The sequence below is a fragment of the Oncorhynchus mykiss genome, chromosome 15 (genome assembly GCF_013265735.2).
Source record: "Oncorhynchus mykiss isolate Arlee chromosome 15, USDA_OmykA_1.1, whole genome shotgun sequence".
Lineage (NCBI taxonomy): Eukaryota > Metazoa > Chordata > Actinopteri > Salmoniformes > Salmonidae > Oncorhynchus > Oncorhynchus mykiss.
The window spans coordinates 598,824-619,932 of NC_048579.1; the positions used below are offsets into that span (position 1 = coordinate 598,824).

Below are 21,109 nucleotides of genomic sequence, written 5' to 3' on the forward strand. Positions count from 1 at the left end.
ATTTCCAGGTGCCTACTTGAGACGTCTGCGTCTCAAGTAGGATCAAGAGGTTAAATTATGGAACTTTATGGAACAAATCAGTCATTTATTGTCGAACTGGGATTCCTGGGAGTGCCTTCTGATGAAGATCATCAAAGGTAAGTGAATATTTATGGTGTTGTTTCTAACTTTGTTGATTCCAAAATGGCAGATATTCCTTTGGCTGTTTTGGGTTCTGAGCGCTGTTCTCAGATTATGCTTTTTCCGTAATTTTTTTTTGACACAGCGGTTGCATTAACAAGATATTTATCTTTCATTTGCTGTTTTGGACTTGTTAATGTGTGAAAGTATTTTAGAATTTTTGAATTTCGCGTGCTGCCCTTTCAGCGGAATGTTGTTGAGGGGTTCCGCCTGCGCTAGAAAGGTTAATGTTTTTCATCATAATCCGGGACTATCGGACCACCATTTTATTACGTTTGCAATCACAAAAAATAATCTGCTCAGACCCCAACCAAGGATCATCAAAAGTCGTGCCATAAATTCTCGGACAACCCAAAGATTCCTAGATGCCCTTCCAGACTCACTCATCCTACCCAAGGACGTCATAGTACAAAAATCAGTTACCCACCAAACTGAGGAACTCAATTTAACCTTGCGCAATACCCTAGATGCTGTCGCAACCCAAAAAACTAAAAAACATTTGTCATAAGAAACTAGCTCCCTGGTATACAGAAAATACCCGAGCTCTGAAGCAAGCTTCCAGAAAATTGGAACGGAAATGGTGCTACACCAAATTGGAAGTCTTCCGACTAGCTTGGAAAGACAGTACCGTGCAGTATCGAAGAGCCCTCAGTGCTGCTCGATCATCCTGTTTTTACAACTTAATTGAGGAAAATAAGAATAATCCAAAATGTATTTTTGATACTGTCGCAAAGCTAACTAAAAAGAAGCATTCCCCAAGAGAGGATGGCTTTCACTTCAGCAGTGATAAATTCATGAACTTCTTTGAGGAAAAGATCATGATCATTACAAAGCTCAGTTGTCCTGAGTCTGCACAACTCTGCCAGGACCAAGGATCAAGGGACACTCACGTTTTTTAGTAGTATATTTCTTGACACATTGATGAAAATAAAATAAAAACATTCTAAAATAACCAAACCTTCAAGCTGCATACTGGACCCTATTCCAACTAAACTACTGAAAGAGCTGCTTCCTGTGCTTGGCCCTCCTATGTTGAACATAATAAACGGCTCTCTATCCACCGGATGTGTACCAAACTCACTAAAAGTGGCAGTAATAAAGCCTCTCTTGAAAAAGTCAAAACTTCAACAAGAAAATATAAAAAAACGAATCGGCCTATATCGAATCTCCCATTCCTCTCAAAATGTATTGGAAAAGCTATTGTGCCACAACTCACTGCTTTCCTGAAGACCCCATCATAGCACTGAGGCTGCACTTGTGAAGGTGATAAATGACCTTTCATGTCATCAGACCGAGGCTCTGCATCTGTCCTCGTGCTCCTAGACCTTAGTGCTGCTTTTGATACCATCGATCAGCACATTCTTTTGGAGAGATTGGAAACCCAAATTGGTCTACACAGACAAGTTCTGACCTGGTTTAGATCTTATCTGTCGGAAAGATATCAGTTTGTCTCTGTGGCTTGTCCTCTGACAAATCAACTGTAAATGTCGGTGTTCCTCAAGGCTCCATTTTAGGACCACTATTGTTTTCACTATACATTTTACCTCTTGGTGATGCCCTTCATAAACATAATGTTAACTTTCACTGCAATACGAATGACACACAGCTGTACATTTTGAAGAAACATGGTGAAGCCCCACAATTGCTCTCCCTGGAAGCCTGTGCTTCAGACATAAGGAAGTGGATGGCGGCAAATGTTCTACTTTTGAACTCGGACAAAACAGAGATGCTTGTTCTAGGTCCCAAGAAACAAAGAGACATTCTGTTGAATCTGACAATTAATATTGATGGTTGTACAGTCGTCTCAAATAAAACTGTGAAGGACCTTGGCGTTACTCTGGACCCTGACCTCTCTTTTGACGAACATATGAAGACTGTTTCAAGGACAGCTTTTTTCCGATCTACGTAACATTGCAAAAATCAGAAACTTTCTGTCCAAAAATGATGCAGAAAAATGTATCCATTCTTTTGTCACTTCTAGGTTAGACTACTGCAATGCTCTACTTTCCAGCTACCTGGATAAAGCACTAAATAAACTTCAGTTAGTGCAAAAGATGGCTGCTAGAATCTTGACTAGAACCCAAAAACTTGATCATATTGCTCCAGTGTTAGCCTCTCTACACTGGCTTCCTGTTTAGGCAAGGGCTGATTTCAATGTTTTACTGCTAACCTATAAAGCATTACAAGGGCTTGCTCCTACCTATCTTTCCAATTTGGTCCTGCCGTACATACCTACATGTACGATACAGTCACAAGATGCAGGCCTCCTTACTGTCCCTAGAATTTCTAAGCAAACAGCTGGAGGCAGGGCTTTCTCCTATTAACTTTTTATGGCTGCAGGGGCAGTATTGAGTAGCTTGGATGAAAGGTGCCCATATCAAATGGCCTGCTCCTTAGTCATAGTTGCTAATATTTGCATATTATTATTAGTATTGGATAGAAAACACTCTGAAGTTTCTAAAACTGTTTGAATGATGTCTGTGAGTATAACAGAACTAATTTTGGCAGGCAAAATCCTGAGTTGAAATCAAAACAGGAAGTCAGAAATCTGAGCTTGTATGTATTCAGTCCCCAATGAAATCCCCTTGAGATATGAATGACGTTGCACTGCCTAGGGGTTCCACTAGATGTCAACCATCAATAGAAATTATAATGAGGCTTCTATGTTGTTGTGGGAGTGAATGAGAGCAGAATATATCAGATGTCCATCAAACAGCCATTTTGTGATCGTGCTTTTTCCTCATGGTAGTCACTTGTGTTCCATTGCTCACGTAGACAAGAAGGAATACTCCGGTTGGAACTTTATTGAAGCTATATGTTAAAAACATCCTAATGATTGATTCTGTACTTAGTTTGAAATGTTTCTTCGACCGGTAATATCACTTTTTGAAGTTGTTTTCCGATATAACGCTGACCAGAGTTACCTTTTGGATATGTATACCAAACAAAAGAAGGTATTTGGACATAAATAACGGACATTTTCGAACAAAGCAAACATTTATTGTGGACCTGGGATTCCTGAAGTGCTTTCGGATGTAGATCATCAAAGGTAAGGGAATATTTATCATATAATTTCTTGTTTATGTTGACGCCATTTTGTGGCTGTGGTGTTTTTAAATTGAGCTCCGTCTCAGATTATTGCATGCGTTCCTTTTTCCTTAAAGTTTTTTTGAAATCTGACACAGCGGTTGCATTAAGGAGAGGTATATCTATAATTCCATGTGTATAACTTGTATTATCATCTACATTTATGATGAGGATTTCTGTTGAATGATGTGGCTATGCAAAATCACTTGATGTTTTTGGAACTAGTGAATCTAACGCGCCAATGTGAACTCAGATTTTTTTTATATAAATATGAACTTTATCAAACAAAACATGCATGTATTGTGTAACATGAAGTCCTATGAGTGTCATCTGATGAAGATAATTCAAGGTTAGTGATTCATTTTATCTTTATTTCTGCTTTTTGTGAATGCTATATTTCGCTGGAAAATGGCTGTGCTTATTGTGGTTTGGTGGAGACCTAACATAATCGTTTGTAGTGCTTTCGCTGAAAAGCCTATTTGAAATCGGACACTTTGGTGGGATTAACAATGAGAATAGCTTTAAAATGGTATGAGACACATGTATGTTTTAGGAATTGTAATTATGAGATTTCTGTGGTTTGAATTTGGCGACCTCTATTTTCACTGGTAGTATCTGGATTGCAGCCATAACAGGTTAAACTCCATTTTTATGTAATTGTCTGCCAACCCATGTGAGAGACGCAGACTCGCTCTCAACCTTTAAGTCTTTATTGAAGACTCATCTCCTCAGTAGGTCCTATGATTGAGTTAGTCTGGCGCAGTGTGTGAAGGTGAACGGAAAGGCACTGGAGCAACAAACTTCCCTTGCTGTCTCTGCCTGGCCCGTTCCCCTCTCTCCACTGGGATTCTCTGCCTCTAACCCTATTACGGGGGCTGAGTCACTGGCTTACTGGTGCTCTTCCATGCCGTCCCTAGGTGGGGTGCGTCACTTGAGTGGGTTGAGTCACTGACGTGATCTTCCTGTCTGGGTTGGCGCCCCCCCTTGGGTTGTGCCGTGGCGGAGATCATTGTGGGCGATACTCGGCTTTGTCTCAGGATGTTAAGTTGGTGGTTGAAGATATCCCTCTAGTGGTGTCGGGGCTGTGCTTTGGCAAAGTGGGTGGGGTTATATCCTGCCTGTTCGGGCCCTGACTGGGGGTATCGTTGGGCAGGGCCACAGTGTCTCCTGACCCCTCCTGTCTCAGCCTCCAGTATTTATGCTGCAGTAGTTTATGTGTCGGGGGGGTAGGGTCAGTCTGTTATATCTGGAGTATTTATCCTGTCTTATCTTATCTTATGTACAGTGTGAATTTAAGTATGCTCGCTCTAATTATCTCTCTATTTTTCTCTCTTTCTTTCTCTCTTTCACTCTTTCTCTCTCTCGGAGGACCTGAGCCCTAGGACCATGCCTCAGGACTACCTAGCCTGCTGACTCCTTGCTGTCCCCAGTCCACCTGGCCGTACTGCTGCTCCAGTTTCAACTGTTCTGCCTGCGGCTATGGAACCCTGACCTGTTCACCGGATGTGCTACCTGTCCCAGACCTGCTGTTTTCAACTCTCTAGAGACAGCAGGAGCGGTATTGATACTCTGAATGATCGGCTATGAAAAGCCAACTGACATTTACTCTGAGGTGCTGACTTGTTGCACCCTCGACAACCACTGTGATTAATATAATTTGACCCTGCTGGTCATCTATGAACATTTGAACATATTGGTCAAGTTCTGATATAATCTCCACCCGGCACAGCCAGAAGAAGACTGGCCACTCCTCATAGCCTGGTTCCGCTCTAGGTTTCTTCCTAGGTTCTGGCCTTTCTAGGGAATTTTTTCAAGACACCGTGCTTCTACACCTGCATTGCTTGCTGTTTGGTGTTTTAGGCTGGGTTTCTGTACAGCACTCTGTGACATCAGCTGATGGAAGAAGGGCTATATAAATACATTTGATTGATTACAGCTGCAAGTCCCATGACTCACATGCTGAGGTCTAGCCGGAGAGGACAAGAATTAGACCCCACATGTCGGAGAGCTGTTCTTACCCCACGTCATTATAGTAGGCCTTCGCCACTCCCCAAGCTGTGATGAAGATTGTTGGCCCTCCTGCAGGAGATAAGCACACACCCAATCAATGTCTGGTCAAGCCAAACCCAGAATATAGACAGACAAACTTACCCCAAACAATCAGACAGACACAGACCAATCAGACAGACAGACATACACACTTGCCCAAGCCAATCAGACAGACATGCAGACAGACAAACTCATCACCAGCCAGTCAGACAGACAGACAGCCAGCCAGACAGACAAACTTACACCAGCCAATCAGACAGATAGACAGACAAATACAATTACCCACACTCACCCCAGCCAATCAGAATGTAGTACCAGAAGTACTTTCTCTCAGAAAAGAAGGAAACGGCCAATAGGGCGCGGAGATACAGGCCTTCCACCAGCAGCCAGAAGAAGCTGGCCATTATACAGTACTGGAAGAAGACCATCACCGCCTTGCAGCCAACCTGAAAACACAGAGAGATACAGTATCAGCCCACCTGAAAACACAGAGAGATACAGTATCAGCCCACCTGAAAACACAGAGCGATAAATGGAATCAGCCAACCTGAAAACACAGAGAAATACAGTATCAGCCCACATGAAAACACAGAGCAATAAATGGTATCAGCCCACCTGACAACACAGAGAGATACAGTATCAGCCCACCTCAAAACACAGAGAGATACAGTATCAGCCCACCTGTAAACACAGAGCGATAATGGTATAAGCCCACCTGACAACACAGAAAGATACAGTATCAGCCCACCTGAAAACACAGAGCGATAAATGGTATCAGCCCAACTGATAACACAGAGGGATACAGTATCAGCCCACCTGAAAACACAGAGCGATAAATGGAATCAGCCAACCTGAAAACACAGAGAAATACAGTATCAGCCCACATGAAAACACAGAGCGATAAATGGTATCAGCCCACCTGACAACACAGAGAGATACAGTATCAGCCCACCTGAAAACACAGAGAGATAAATGGTATCAGCCCACCTGAAAACACAGAGCGATAAATGGTATCAGCCCACCTGACAACACAGAGAGATACAGTATCAGCCCACCTGAAAACACAGAGAGATAATGGTATCAGCCCACCTGAAAACACAGAGCGATAATGGTATCAGCCCACCTGACAACACAGAGAGATACAGTATCAGCCCACCTGAAAACACAGAGCGATAAATGGTATCAGCCCACCTGAAAACACAGAGCGATATAAATGGTATCAGCCCACCTGACAACACGGAGCGATAAATGGTATCAGCCCACCTGATAACACAGAGGGATACAGTATCAGCCCACCTGAAAACACAGAGCGATAAATGGTATCAGCCCACCTGACAACACAGAGAGATACAGTATCAGCCCACCTGAAAACACAGAGCGATAAATGGTATCAGCCCACCTGAAAACACAGAGCGATATAAATGGTATCAGCCCACCGGACAACACGGAGCGATAAATGGTATCAGCCCACCTGAAAACACAGAGCGATAAATGGTATCAGCCCACCTGACAACACAGAGAGATAAATGGTATCAGCCCACCTGACAACACAGAGAGATAAATGGTATCAGCCCACCTGACAACACAGAGAGATATACAGTATCAGCCCACCTGACAACACAGAGAGATATATGGTATCAGCCCACCTGACAACACAGAGAGATAAATGGTATCAGCCCACCTGACAACACAGAGAGATAAATGGTATCAGCCCACCTGACAACACAGAGAGATATACAGTATCAGCCCACCTGACAACACAGAGAGATATATGGTATCAGCCCACCTGACAACACAGAGAGATAAATGATATCAGCCCACCTGAAATCACAGAGAGACATATGGTATCAGCCCACCTGACAACACAGAGAGATAAATGGTATCAGCCCAACCGACAACACAGAGAGATACAGTATCAGCCCACCTGAAATCACAGAGAGATACATGGTATCAGCCCACCTGACAACACAGAGAGATATACAGTACCAGCCCACCTGACAACACAGAGATATAAATGGTATCAGTCCACCTGACAACACAGAGAGATAAATGGTATCAGCCCACCTGACAACACAGAGAAATACAGTATCAGCCCACATGAAAACACAGAGCGATAAATGGTATCAGCCCACCTGACAACACAGAGAGATACAGTATCAGCCCAACCGACAACACAGAGAGATACAGTATCAGCCCACCTGAAATCACAGAGAGATACATGGTATCAGCCCACCTGACAACACAGAGAAATACAGTATCAGCCCACATGAAAACACAGAGCGATAAATGGTATCAGCCCACCTGACAACACAGAGAGATACAGTATCAGCCCACCTGAAAACACAGAGAGATAAATGGTATCAGCCCACCTGAAAACACAGAGCGATAAATGGTATCAGCCCACCTGACAACACAGAGAGATACAGTATCAGCCCACCTGAAAACACAGAGAGATAATGGTATCAGCCCACCTGAAAACACAGAGCGATAATGGTATCAGCCCACCTGACAACACAGAGAGATACAGTATCAGCCCACCTGAAAACACAGAGCGATAAATGGTATCAGCCCACCTGAAAACACAGAGCGATATAAATGGTATCAGCCCACCTGACAACACGGAGCGATAAATGGTATCAGCCCACCTGATAACACAGAGGGATACAGTATCAGCCCACCTGAAAACACAGAGCGATAAATGGTATCAGCCCACCTGACAACACAGAGAGATACAGTATCAGCCCACCTGAAAACACAGAGCGATAAATGGTATCAGCCCACCTGAAAACACAGAGCGATATAAATGGTATCAGCCCACCGGACAACACGGAGCGATAAATGGTATCAGCCCACCTGAAAACACAGAGCGATAAATGGTATCAGCCCACCTGACAACACAGAGAGATAAATGGTATCAGCCCACCTGACAACACAGAGAGATAAATGGTATCAGCCCACCTGACAACACAGAGAGATATACAGTATCAGCCCACCTGACAACACAGAGAGATATATGGTATCAGCCCACCTGACAACACAGAGAGATAAATGGTATCAGCCCACCTGACAACACAGAGAGATAAATGGTATCAGCCCACCTGACAACACAGAGAGATATACAGTATCAGCCCACCTGACAACACAGAGAGATATATGGTATCAGCCCACCTGACAACACAGAGAGATAAATGATATCAGCCCACCTGAAATCACAGAGAGACATATGGTATCAGCCCACCTGACAACACAGAGAGATAAATGGTATCAGCCCAACCGACAACACAGAGAGATACAGTATCAGCCCACCTGAAATCACAGAGAGATACATGGTATCAGCCCACCTGACAACACAGAGAGATATACAGTACCAGCCCACCTGACAACACAGAGATATAAATGGTATCAGTCCACCTGACAACACAGAGAGATAAATGGTATCAGCCCACCTGACAACACAGAGAAATACAGTATCAGCCCACATGAAAACACAGAGCGATAAATGGTATCAGCCCACCTGACAACACAGAGAGATACAGTATCAGCCCAACCGACAACACAGAGAGATACAGTATCAGCCCACCTGAAATCACAGAGAGATACATGGTATCAGCCCACCTGACAACACAGAGAAATACAGTATCAGCCCACATGAAAACACAGAGCGATAAATGGTATCAGCCCACCTGACAACACAGAGAGATACAGTATCAGCCCACCTGAAAACACAGAGAGATAAATGGTATCAGCCCACCTGAAAACACAGAGCGATAAATGGTATCAGCCCACCTGACAACACAGAGAGATACAGTATCAGCCCACCTGAAAACACAGAGAGATAATGGTATCAGCCCACCTGAAAACACAGAGCGATAATGGTATCAGCCCACCTGACAACACAGAGAGATACAGTATCAGCCCACCTGAAAACACAGAGCGATAAATGGTATCAGCCCACCTGAAAACACAGAGCGATATAAATGGTATCAGCCCACCTGACAACACGGAGCGATAAATGGTATCAGCCCACCTGATAACACAGAGGGATACAGTATCAGCCCACCTGAAAACACAGAGCGATAAATGGTATCAGCCCACCTGACAACACAGAGAGATACAGTATCAGCCCACCTGAAAACACAGAGCGATATAAATGGTATCAGCCCACCGGACAACACGGAGCGATAAATGGTATCAGCCCACCTGAAAACACAGAGCGATAAATGGTATCAGCCCACCTGACAACACAGAGAGATAAATGGTATCAGCCCACCTGACAACACAGAGAGATAAATGGTATCAGCCCACCTGACAACACAGAGAGATATACAGTATCAGCCCACCTGACAACACAGAGAGATATATGGTATCAGCCCACCTGACAACACAGAGAGATAAATGGTATCAGCCCACCTGACAACACAGAGAGATAAATGGTATCAGCCCACCTGACAACACAGAGAGATATACAGTATCAGCCCACCTGACAACACAGAGAGATATATGGTATCAGCCCACCTGACAACACAGAGAGATAAATGATATCAGCCCACCTGAAATCACAGAGAGACATATGGTATCAGCCCACCTGACAACACAGAGAGATAAATGGTATCAGCCCAACCGACAACACAGAGAGATACAGTATCAGCCCACCTGAAATCACAGAGAGATACATGGTATCAGCCCACCTGACAACACAGAGAGATATACAGTACCAGCCCACCTGACAACACAGAGATATAAATGGTATCAGTCCACCTGACAACACAGAGAGATAAATGGTATCAGCCCACCTGACAACACAGAGAGTTAAATGGTATCAGCCCACCTGACAACACAGAGAGATAAATGGTATCAGCCCACCTGACAACACAGAGAGATATACAGTATCAACCCACCTGAAAACACAGAGCGATAAATGGTATCAGCCCACCTGACAACACAGAGAGATATACAGTATCAGCCCACCTGACAATACAGAGAGATAAATGGCATCAGTCCATCTGACAACACAGAGAGATAAATGGTATCAGTCCACCTGACAACACAGAGAGATATACAGTATCAGCCCACCTGACAACACAGAGAGATAAATGGTATCAGCCCAGCTGAAAACACAGCGTGATACATGGTATCAGCCCACCTGACAACACAGAGAGATATACAGTATCAGCCCACCTGACAACACAGAGAGATAAATGGCATCAGTCCATCTGACAACACAGAGAGATAAATGGTATCAGTCCACCTGACAACACAGAGAGATATACAGTATCAGCCAAACTGACAACACACAGAGATAAATGGTATCAGTCCACCTGACAACACAGAGATGTACATTATCAGCCCACCTGAAAACACAAACGGATATAAAGTATCAGTCCACCTGACAGAGATATACAGTATCAGTCCACCTGACAGAGATATACAGTATCAGTCCACCTGACAGAGATATACAGTATCAGTCCACATATTAACACAGGTATACAGTATCAGTCCACCTGACAGAGAAATACAGTATCAGTCCACCTGACAGAGATATAAAGTATCAGTCCACCTGACAGAGATATACAGTATCAGTCCACATATTAACACAGAGATATAAAGTATCAGTCCACCTGACAGAGATATAAAGTATCAGTCCACCTGACAGAGATATACAGTATCAGTCCACCTGACAGAGATATACAGTATCAGTCCACCTGACAGAGATATACAGTATCAGTCCACCTGACAGAGATATAGAGCATCAGTCCACCTGACAGAGATATAAAGTATCAGTCCACCTGACAGAGATATACAGTATCAGTCCACATATTAACACAGAGATATAAAGTATCAGTCCACCTGACAGAGATATACAGTATCAGTCCACCTGACAGAGATATAAAGTATGAGTCCACCTGACAGAGATATAAAGTATCAGTCCACCTGACAGAGATATACAGTATCAGTCCACATATTAACACAGGTATACAGTATCAGTCCACCTGACAGAGAAATACAGTATCAGTCCACCTGACAGAGATATAAAGTATCAGTCCACCTGACAGAGATATACAGTATCAGTCCACATATTAACACAGAGATATAAAGTATCAGTCCACCTGACAGAGATATAAAGTATCAGTCCACCTGACAGAGATATACAGTATCAGTCCACCTGACAGAGATATACAGTATCAGTCCACCTGACAGAGATATACAGTATCAGTCCACCTGACAGAGATATAGAGCATCAGTCCACCTGACAGAGATATAAAGTATCAGTCCACCTGACAGAGATATACAGTATCAGTCCACATATTAACACAGAGATATAAAGTATCAGTCCACCTGACAGAGATATACAGTATCAGTCCACCTGACAGAGATATAAAGTATGAGTCCACCTGACAGAGATATAAAGTATCAGTCCACCTGACAGAGATATACAGTATCAGTCCACATATTAACACAGAGATATAAAGTATCAGTCCACCTGACAGAGATATAAAGTATCAGTCCACCTGACAGAGATATAAAGTATCAGTCCACCTGACAGAGATATACAGTGTCAGTCCACCTGGCAGAGATATACAGTATCAGTCCACATATTAACACAGAGATATAAAGTATCAGTCCACCTGACAGAGATATAAAGTATCAGTCCACCTGACAGAGATATACAGTATCAGTCCATCTGGCAGAGATATAAAGTATCAGTCCACATATTAACACAGAGATATAAAGTATCAGTCCACCTGACAGAGATATACAGTATCAGTCCACCTGACAGAGATATACAGTATCAGTCCACCTGACAGAGATATAAAGTATCAGTCCACCTGACAGAGATATACAGTATCAGTCCACCTGACAGAGATATAAAGTATCAGTCCACATATTAACACAGAGATATACAGTATCAGTCCACCTGACAGAGATATACAGTATCAGTCCACCTGACAGAGATATAAAGTATCAGTCCACCTGACAGAGATATACAGTATCAGTCCACATATTAACACAGAGATATAAAGTATCAGTCCACCTGACAGAGATATACAGTATCAGTCCACCTGACAGAGATATCAAGTATCAGTCCATCTGACAGAGATATACAGTATCAGTCCACCTGACAGAGATATACAGTATCAGTCCACCTGACAGAGATATACAGTATCAGTCCACCTGACAGAGATATAAAGTATCAGTCCACCTGACAGAGATATACAGTATCAGTCCACATATTAACACAGAGATATAAATTATCAGTCCACCTGACAGAGCTATAAAGTATCAGTCCACCTGACAGAGATATACAGTATCAGTCCACCTGACAGAGATATACAGTATCAGTCCACCTGACAGAGATATACAGTATCAGTCCACCTGACAGAGATATACAGTATCAGTCCACCTGACAGAGATATAGAGCATCAGTCCACCTGACAGAGATATACAGTATCAGTCCACCTGAAACACAGTATCAGTCCACATATTAACACAGAGATATAAAGTATCAGTCCACCTGACAGAGATATACAGTATCAGTCCACCTGACAGAGATATAGAGCATCAGTCCACCTGACAGAGATATACAGTATCAGTCCACCTGGCAGAGATATACAGTATCAGTCCACATATAAACACAGAGATATAAAGTATCAGTCCACCTGACAGAGATATAAAGTATCAGTCCACCTGACAGAGAAATACAGTATCAGTCCACCTGGCAGAGATATACAGTATCAGTCCAAATATTAACACAGAGATATAAAGTAAGTGTCCACCTGACAGAGATATACAGTATCAGTCCACCTGACAGAGATATAAAGTATCAGTCCACCTGACAGAGATATCAAGTATCAGTCCATCTGACAGAGATATAAAGTATCAGTCCACCTGACAGAGAAATACAGTATCAGCCCACCTGACAGAGATATAAAGTATCAGTCCACCTGACAGAGATATCAAGTATCAGTCCACCTGACAGAGATATACAGTATCAGTCCACCTGAATGAGAAATACAGTATCAGTCCACCTGACAGAGATATACAGTATCAATCCAAAAATTAACACAGTGATATAAAGTATCAGTCCACCTGACAGAGATATACAGTATCAGTCCACCTGACAGAGATATAGAGTATCAGTCCACCTGACAGAGATAAAAAGTCTCAGTCCACCTGACAGAGATATACAGTATCAGTCCACCTGGCAGATATATACAGTATCAGTCCAAATATTAACACAGAGATATAAAGTATCAGTCCACCTGACTGAGAAATACAGTATCAGTCCACCTGACAGAGATATACAGTATCAGTCCACCTGACAGAGATATAAAGTATCAGTCCACCTGACAGAGATATAAAGTATCAGTCCACATATTAACACAGAGATATACAGTATCAGTCCACCTGAATGAGAAATACAGTATCAGTCCACCTGACAGAGATATAATGAATCAGTCCACCTGACAGAGATATACAGTATAAGTCCACATATTAACACAGAGATATAAAGTATCAGTCCACCTGACAGAGACATACAGTATCAGTCCACATATTAACACATAGATATACAGTATCAGTCCACCTGACAGAGATACAGTATCAGTCCAGCTGACAGAGATATACAGTATCATTCCACCTGACAGAGATATAAAGTATCAGTCCACCTGACAGAGATATACAGTATCAGTCCACCTGACAGAGATATAAAGTATCAGTCCACATATTAACACAGAGATATAGAGTATAAGTCCACCTGACAGAGATTCAAGTGTCAGTCCACCTGACAGAGATATACAGTATCAGTCCACCTGACAGAGAAATACAGTATCAGTCCACCTGAAAGAGATATAAAGTATCAGTCCACCTGACAGAGATATACAGTATCAGTCCACCTGACAGAGATATAATGTATCAGTCCACCTGACAGAGATATACAGTATCAGTCAACCTGACAGAGATATAAAGTATCAGTCCACCCGACAGAGATATACAGTATCAGTCCACCTGACAGTGATATAAAGTATCAGTCCACCTGACAGAGATGTAAAGTATCAGTCCAACTGACAGAGATATACAGTATCAGACCACTTGACAGAGATATACAGTATCAGTCCACCTGACAGAGATATACAGTATCAGTCCACATATTAACACAGAGATATAAAGTATCAGTCCACCTGACAGAGATATACAGTATCAGTCTATCTGACAGAGATATACAGTATCAGTCCACCTGACAGAGATATAAAGTATCAGTCCACCTGACAGAGATATACAGTATCAGACCACTTGACAGAGATATACAGTATCAGTCCACCTGACAGAGATATACAGTATCAGTCCACATATTAAGACAGAGAAATAAAGTATCAGTCCACCTGACAGATATATACAGTATCAGTCCACATATTAACACAGAGATATACAGTATCAGTCTATCTGACAGAGATATACAGTATCAGTCCACCTGACAGAGATATACAGTATCAGTCCACCTGACAGAGATATGAAGTATCAGTCCAACTGACAGAGATATACAGTATCAGTCCACCTGACAGAGATATACAGTATCAGTCCACATATTAAGAGAGAGATATAAAGTATCAGTCCACATTACAGAGATATACAGTATCAGTCCACATATTAACACAGAGATATAAAGTATCAGTCCACCTGACAGAGATATACAGTATCAGTCCACCTGAAAGAGATATAAAGTATCAGTCCACCTGACAGAGATATACAGTATCAGACCACTTGACAGAGATATACAGTATCAGTCCACCTGACAGAGATATACAGTATCAGTCCACATATTAACACAGAGATATAAAGTATCAGTCCACCTGACAGAGATATACAGTATCAGTCTATCTGACAGAGATATACAGTATCAGTCCACCTGACAGAGATATAAAGTATCAGTCCACCTGACAGAGATATACAGTATCAGACCACTTGACAGAGATATACAGTATCAGTCCACCTGACAGAGATATACAGTATCAGTCCACATATTAAGACAGAGAAATAAAGTATCAGTCCACCTGACAGATATATACAGTATCAGTCCACATATTAACACAGAGATATACAGTATCAGTCTATCTGACAGAGATATACAGTATCAGTCCACCTGACAGAGATATACAGTATCAGTCCACCTGACAGAGATATGAAGTATCAGTCCAACTGACAGAGATATACAGTATCAGTCCACCTGACAGAGATATACAGTATCAGTCCACCTGACAGAGATATGAAGTATCAGTCCAACTGACAGAGATATACAGTATCAGTCCACCTGACAGAGATATAATGTATCAGTCCACCTGACAGAGATATACAGTATCAGTCAACCTGACAGAGATATAAAGTATCAGTCCACCCGACAGAGATATACAGTATCAGTCCACCTGACAGTGATATAAAGTATCAGTCCACCTGACAGAGATGTAAAGTATCAGTCCAACTGACAGAGATATACAGTATCAGACCACTTGACAGAGATATACAGTATCAGTCCACCTGACAGAGATATACAGTATCAGTCCACATATTAACACAGAGATATAAAGTATCAGTCCACCTGACAGAGATATACAGTATCAGTCTATCTGACAGAGATATACAGTATCAGTCCACCTGACAGAGATATAAAGTATCAGTCCACCTGACAGAGATATACAGTATCAGACCACTTGACAGAGATATACAGTATCAGTCCACCTGACAGAGATATACAGTATCAGTCCACATATTAAGACAGAGAAATAAAGTATCAGTCCACCTGACAGATATATACAGTATCAGTCCACATATTAACACAGAGATATACAGTATCAGTCTATCTGACAGAGATATACAGTATCAGTCCACCTGACAGAGATATACAGTATCAGTCCACCTGACAGAGATATGAAGTATCAGTCCAACTGACAGAGATATACAGTATCAGTCCACCTGACAGAGATATACAGTATCAGTCCACATATTAAGAGAGAGATATAAAGTATCAGTCCACATTACAGAGATATACAGTATCAGTCCACATATTAACACAGAGATATAAAGTATCAGTCCACCTGACAGAGATATACAGTATCAGTCCACCTGAAAGAGATATAAAGTATCAGTCCACCTGACAGAGATATACAGTATCAGTCCACCTGACAGAGATATACAGTATCAGTCCACCTGACAGAGATATACAGTATCAGTCCACCTGACAGAGATATATTCAGTATAAGTCCACATATTAACCCAGATATATAAAGTATCAGTCCACCTGACAGAGATATATAGTATTAGGCCACCTGACAGAGATATAAAGTATCAGTCCACCTGACAGAGATATACAGTATCAGTCCACCTGACAGAGATATAAAGTATCAGTCCACCTGACAGAGATATACAGTATCAGTCCACCTGACAGAGATATACAGTATCAGCCCACCTGACAGAGATTTAAAGTATCAGTCCACCTGACAGAGATATACAGTATCAGTCCACCTGACAGAGATATACAGTATCAGTCCACATATTAACACAGAGATATAAAGTATCAGTTCACCTGACAGAGATATACAGTATCAGTCCACCTGACAGAGATATACAGTATCAGTCCACATATTAACACAGAGATATAAAGTATCACTCCACCTGACAGAGATATACAGTATCAGTCCACATATAAACACAGAAATATAAAGTATCAGTCCACCTGACAGAGATATACAGTATCAGTCCACCTGACAGAGATATAGAGTATCAGTCCACCTGACAGAGATATAAAGTATCAGCCCACCTGACAGAGATATACAGTATCAGTCCACCTGACAGAGATATACAGTATCAGTCCACCTGACAGAGATATACAGTATCAGTCCACCTGACAGAGATATACAGTATCAGTCCACCTGACAGAGATATACAGTATCAGTCCACCTGACAGAGATATACAGTATCAGTCCACATATTAAGACAGAGATATAAAGTATCAGTACACATGACAGAGATATACAGTATCAGTCCACATATTAACACAGAGATATAAAGTATCAGTCCACCTGACAGAGATATACAGTATCAGTCCACCTGACAGAGATATACAGTATCAGTCCACATATTAACACAGAGATATAAAGTATCAGTCCACCTGACAGAGATATACAGTATCAGTCCACCTGACAGAGATATACAGTATCAGTCCACCTGACAGAGATATACAGTATCAGTCCACCTGACAGAGATATACAGTATCAGTCCACATATTAACACAGAGATATAAAGTATCAGTCCACCTGACAGAGATATACAGTATCAGTCCACCTGACAGAGATATAAAGTATCAGTCCACCTGACAGAGATATACAGTATCAGTCCACCTGACAGAGATATACAGTATCAGTCCACCTGACAGAGATATAAAGTATCAGTCCACCTGACAGAGATATACAGTATCAGTCCACCTGACAGAGATATACAGTATCAGTCCACATATTAACACAGAGATATAAAGTATCACTCCACCTGACAGAGATATACAGTATCAGTCCACATATAAACACAGAAATATAAAGTATCAGTCCACCTGACAGAGATATACAGTATCAGTCCACATATTAACACAGAGATATAAAGTATCAGTCCACCTGACAGAGATATACAGTATCAGTTCACCTGACAGAGATATACAGTATCAGTCCACATATTAACACAGAAATATAAAGTATCAGTCCACCTGACAGAGATATACAGTATCAGTCCACATATTAACACAGAGCTATACAGTATCAGTCCACCTGACAGAGATATAAAGTATCAGTCCACCTGACAGAGATATACAGTATCAGTTCACCTGACAGAGATATACAGTATCAGTCCACATATTAACACAGAGATATAAAGTATCAGTCCACCTGACAGAGATATAGAGTATCAGTCCAACTGACAGAGATATAAAGTATCAGTCCACCTGACAGAGATATACAGTATCAGTCCACCTGACAGAGATATACAGTATCAGTCCACATATTAACACAGAGATATAAAGTATCAGTCCACCTGACAGAGATATACAGTATCAGTCCACATATTAACACAGAGATATACAGTATCAGTCCACCTGACAGAGATATACAGTATCAGTCCACCTGACAGAGATATACAGTATCAGTCCACCTGACAGAGATTTAAAGTATCAGTCCATCTGACAGAGATATACAGTATCAGTCCACCTGACAGAGATATACAGTATCAGTCCACATATTAACACAGAGATATAAAGTATCAGTCCACCTGACAGAGATATACAGTATCAGTCCACCTGACAGAGATATAAAGTATCAGTACACCTGACAGAGATATACAGTATCAGACCACCTGTCAGAGATATAAATATCAGTCCACCTGACAACACACATAGATATAAAGATTCTGATGCTCAAAAAGCTCTACAGCTGCACCACCGAGAGCATCTTGACCAGTTGCATCACCGCCTGGTATGGGAACTGCTTGGCATCTGACTGTAAGGCACTACAGAGGGTAGTGAGTACATCACTGGGTCCAAGCTTCCTGCCATCCAGGACCTATATACTCGGCAGTGTCAGAGGAAAGCCCAAAAAATTGAGAGAGCGTCCAGTCAGCCAAGTCAAAGACTGTTTTCTCTGCTACCGCACGGCAAGCAGTACCGGAGCGCCAAGTCTAGGACCAAAAGGCTCCTCAACAGCTTTTACCCCTAAACCATAAGACTGCTGAACAACTAATCAACTGACCACTGGACTATTTACATTGACCCCCCCTCCTCCATTTGTTTTGTACACTGCTCCTATTCTCTGTTTATTAACTATGCATAGTCACTACCTACATTTACCTCGACTAACCTGGACCCCGCACATTGAATCGGTACAGGTAACCCCTGTAATAGCCTATGTATTGTTATTTTATTGTGTTACTTTTTGTTATTTTTACTTTGGTTTATTTGGTAAATATTTTCTTAACTCTTTCTTGAACTGCACTGTTGGTTAAGGGCTTGTAAGTAAGCATGTCACAGTAAGGTCTACACTTCGGCGCATGTGAAAAATAAAGTTTGATTTGAGAAGTGTTTGAAATACAGACATGTTCAACAAGATGGATTATAATGTTGGAAGGTGGAGGTTTTTCTCTATTTAAACACTGTCTCCTGAGGTTGGTACAATTAACACACATACACTCACACACACATATACTTACACACACCCACAGACACGGGCTGTGTACTTACGGATCCTGGGGAGCAGTTGTCAACCTCTCCGACCTGGTACAGAACCACATCCTTCGTAAACACAGCGATGGCCTTCAAGATGAATGACACAAACAGGTGCATGTGGATGTAGTTCCTAGTGCAGTGGAGTTTCCTAGGGGAGACACACACGACATGTTACATCCAGTGTGACCAAAGAACTTCCACTGTCTATGGAATTGAGAAATGGAGAAAGAATGACCACTAATTGATGAATGAATGAAATACTAATGAAACCTTTTGGTTCTCTGACACTGTGGAGGGATACGGAGGGAGAACAAAGCCTTTTCTCAATCCTCAATAACCACCATAAAGAGCTTATCGAAACACAGTGAGATACTGAAGCATGTGGATTTATAAATGAGCTTTCAGCCAACAACTTCAACATAAGCCTTAATATCTCACAGTCTGAAGGTCTGTGGTGTGTAATGACTGAAGCATAGATGACCCAAAGCAGAGTGATGCTTAGTAGTGATGTATGAGGTTGCATCCCAAATGGCACCCTATTCTCTATAGGTCCTGGTCAAAAGTAGTGAACTACATAGGGAATAGGGCCCTTGTCTAAAGTATTGCACTATATTGGGAATAGGGCCCTGGTCAACAGTAGTGCACTATATAGGGAGGCATTTGGGATGTACCTTGGTGTTCCTTTCCTCTAACACCCTGAATCAGCCAATTGGAAGCCTGGGATGATTATGTGGCCATGGTATGAGGGCCAGCTTGGGAATTTATCCAGGACACCAGGGTTAACACCCCTATTCCATGTGATCTTTAGTGACCACAGCGAGTCATGATACCCGTTTAACGTCCCATCTGAAAGGCGGCACCCTACATAGAGTAACATCCCCAATCTTTTTTTTTTGACCCGAAGAAATAGTGCCTCCTACTGGCCCTCCAACACCACTTCCAGCAGCATCTGGTCTCCCATCCAGGGACCGACCAGGACCCACAATGCTTAGTTTCAGAGGCAAGTCAGCAGCGGGGGGCAGGGTGGTATGCAGCTGGCTAACAGCTGTAGCCATGAAGTGTTTTGAAAGGCTGGTCATGGGTCACATCAACACCATTATCCCAGAAACCCTAGACCCACTCCAATTCGCATACCGTACCAACAGATAAACAGATGAAGCAATCTCAAATGCACTCCACACTGCCCTCTCCTACCTGGACAAGAGGAGCACCTATGTGAGAATGCTGTTCATTGACTACAGCTCAGCGTTCAACACCATAGTGCCCTCAAAGCTCATCACTAAGCTAAGGACCCTGGGACTGAACACCTCCCTTTGCAACTCGATCCAGGACTTCCTGACGAGCCGTCCCCAGGTGGTAAGGGTAGGCAACAACACATCCACCCGGCTGACCCTAAACACGGGGGCCCCTCAGGGATGCGTGCTTAGCCCCCTCCTGTACTCCCTGTTCACACACGACTGCGTGGCTAAGTACGACTCTTAAACCATCATTAAGTTTGCCGACAAGGTGGTAGGCCTGATCACTGACAACAATGAGACAGCC

General features: G+C 42.4%; 1 protein-coding gene across 1 annotated transcript in view; it reads right to left on the minus strand.

The window, feature by feature from the left end:
* vipr1b (vasoactive intestinal peptide receptor 1) overlaps positions 1–21,109 on the minus strand; it is a 232,596-nt gene that overhangs the window by 26,026 nt on the left and 185,461 nt on the right. The window contains 3 exon segments of the mRNA NM_001124642.1: positions 5,286–5,346; positions 5,609–5,762; positions 19,583–19,715. Of these exon segments, the coding sequence (NP_001118114.2) occupies positions 5,286–5,346; positions 5,609–5,762; positions 19,583–19,715 (348 nt within the window).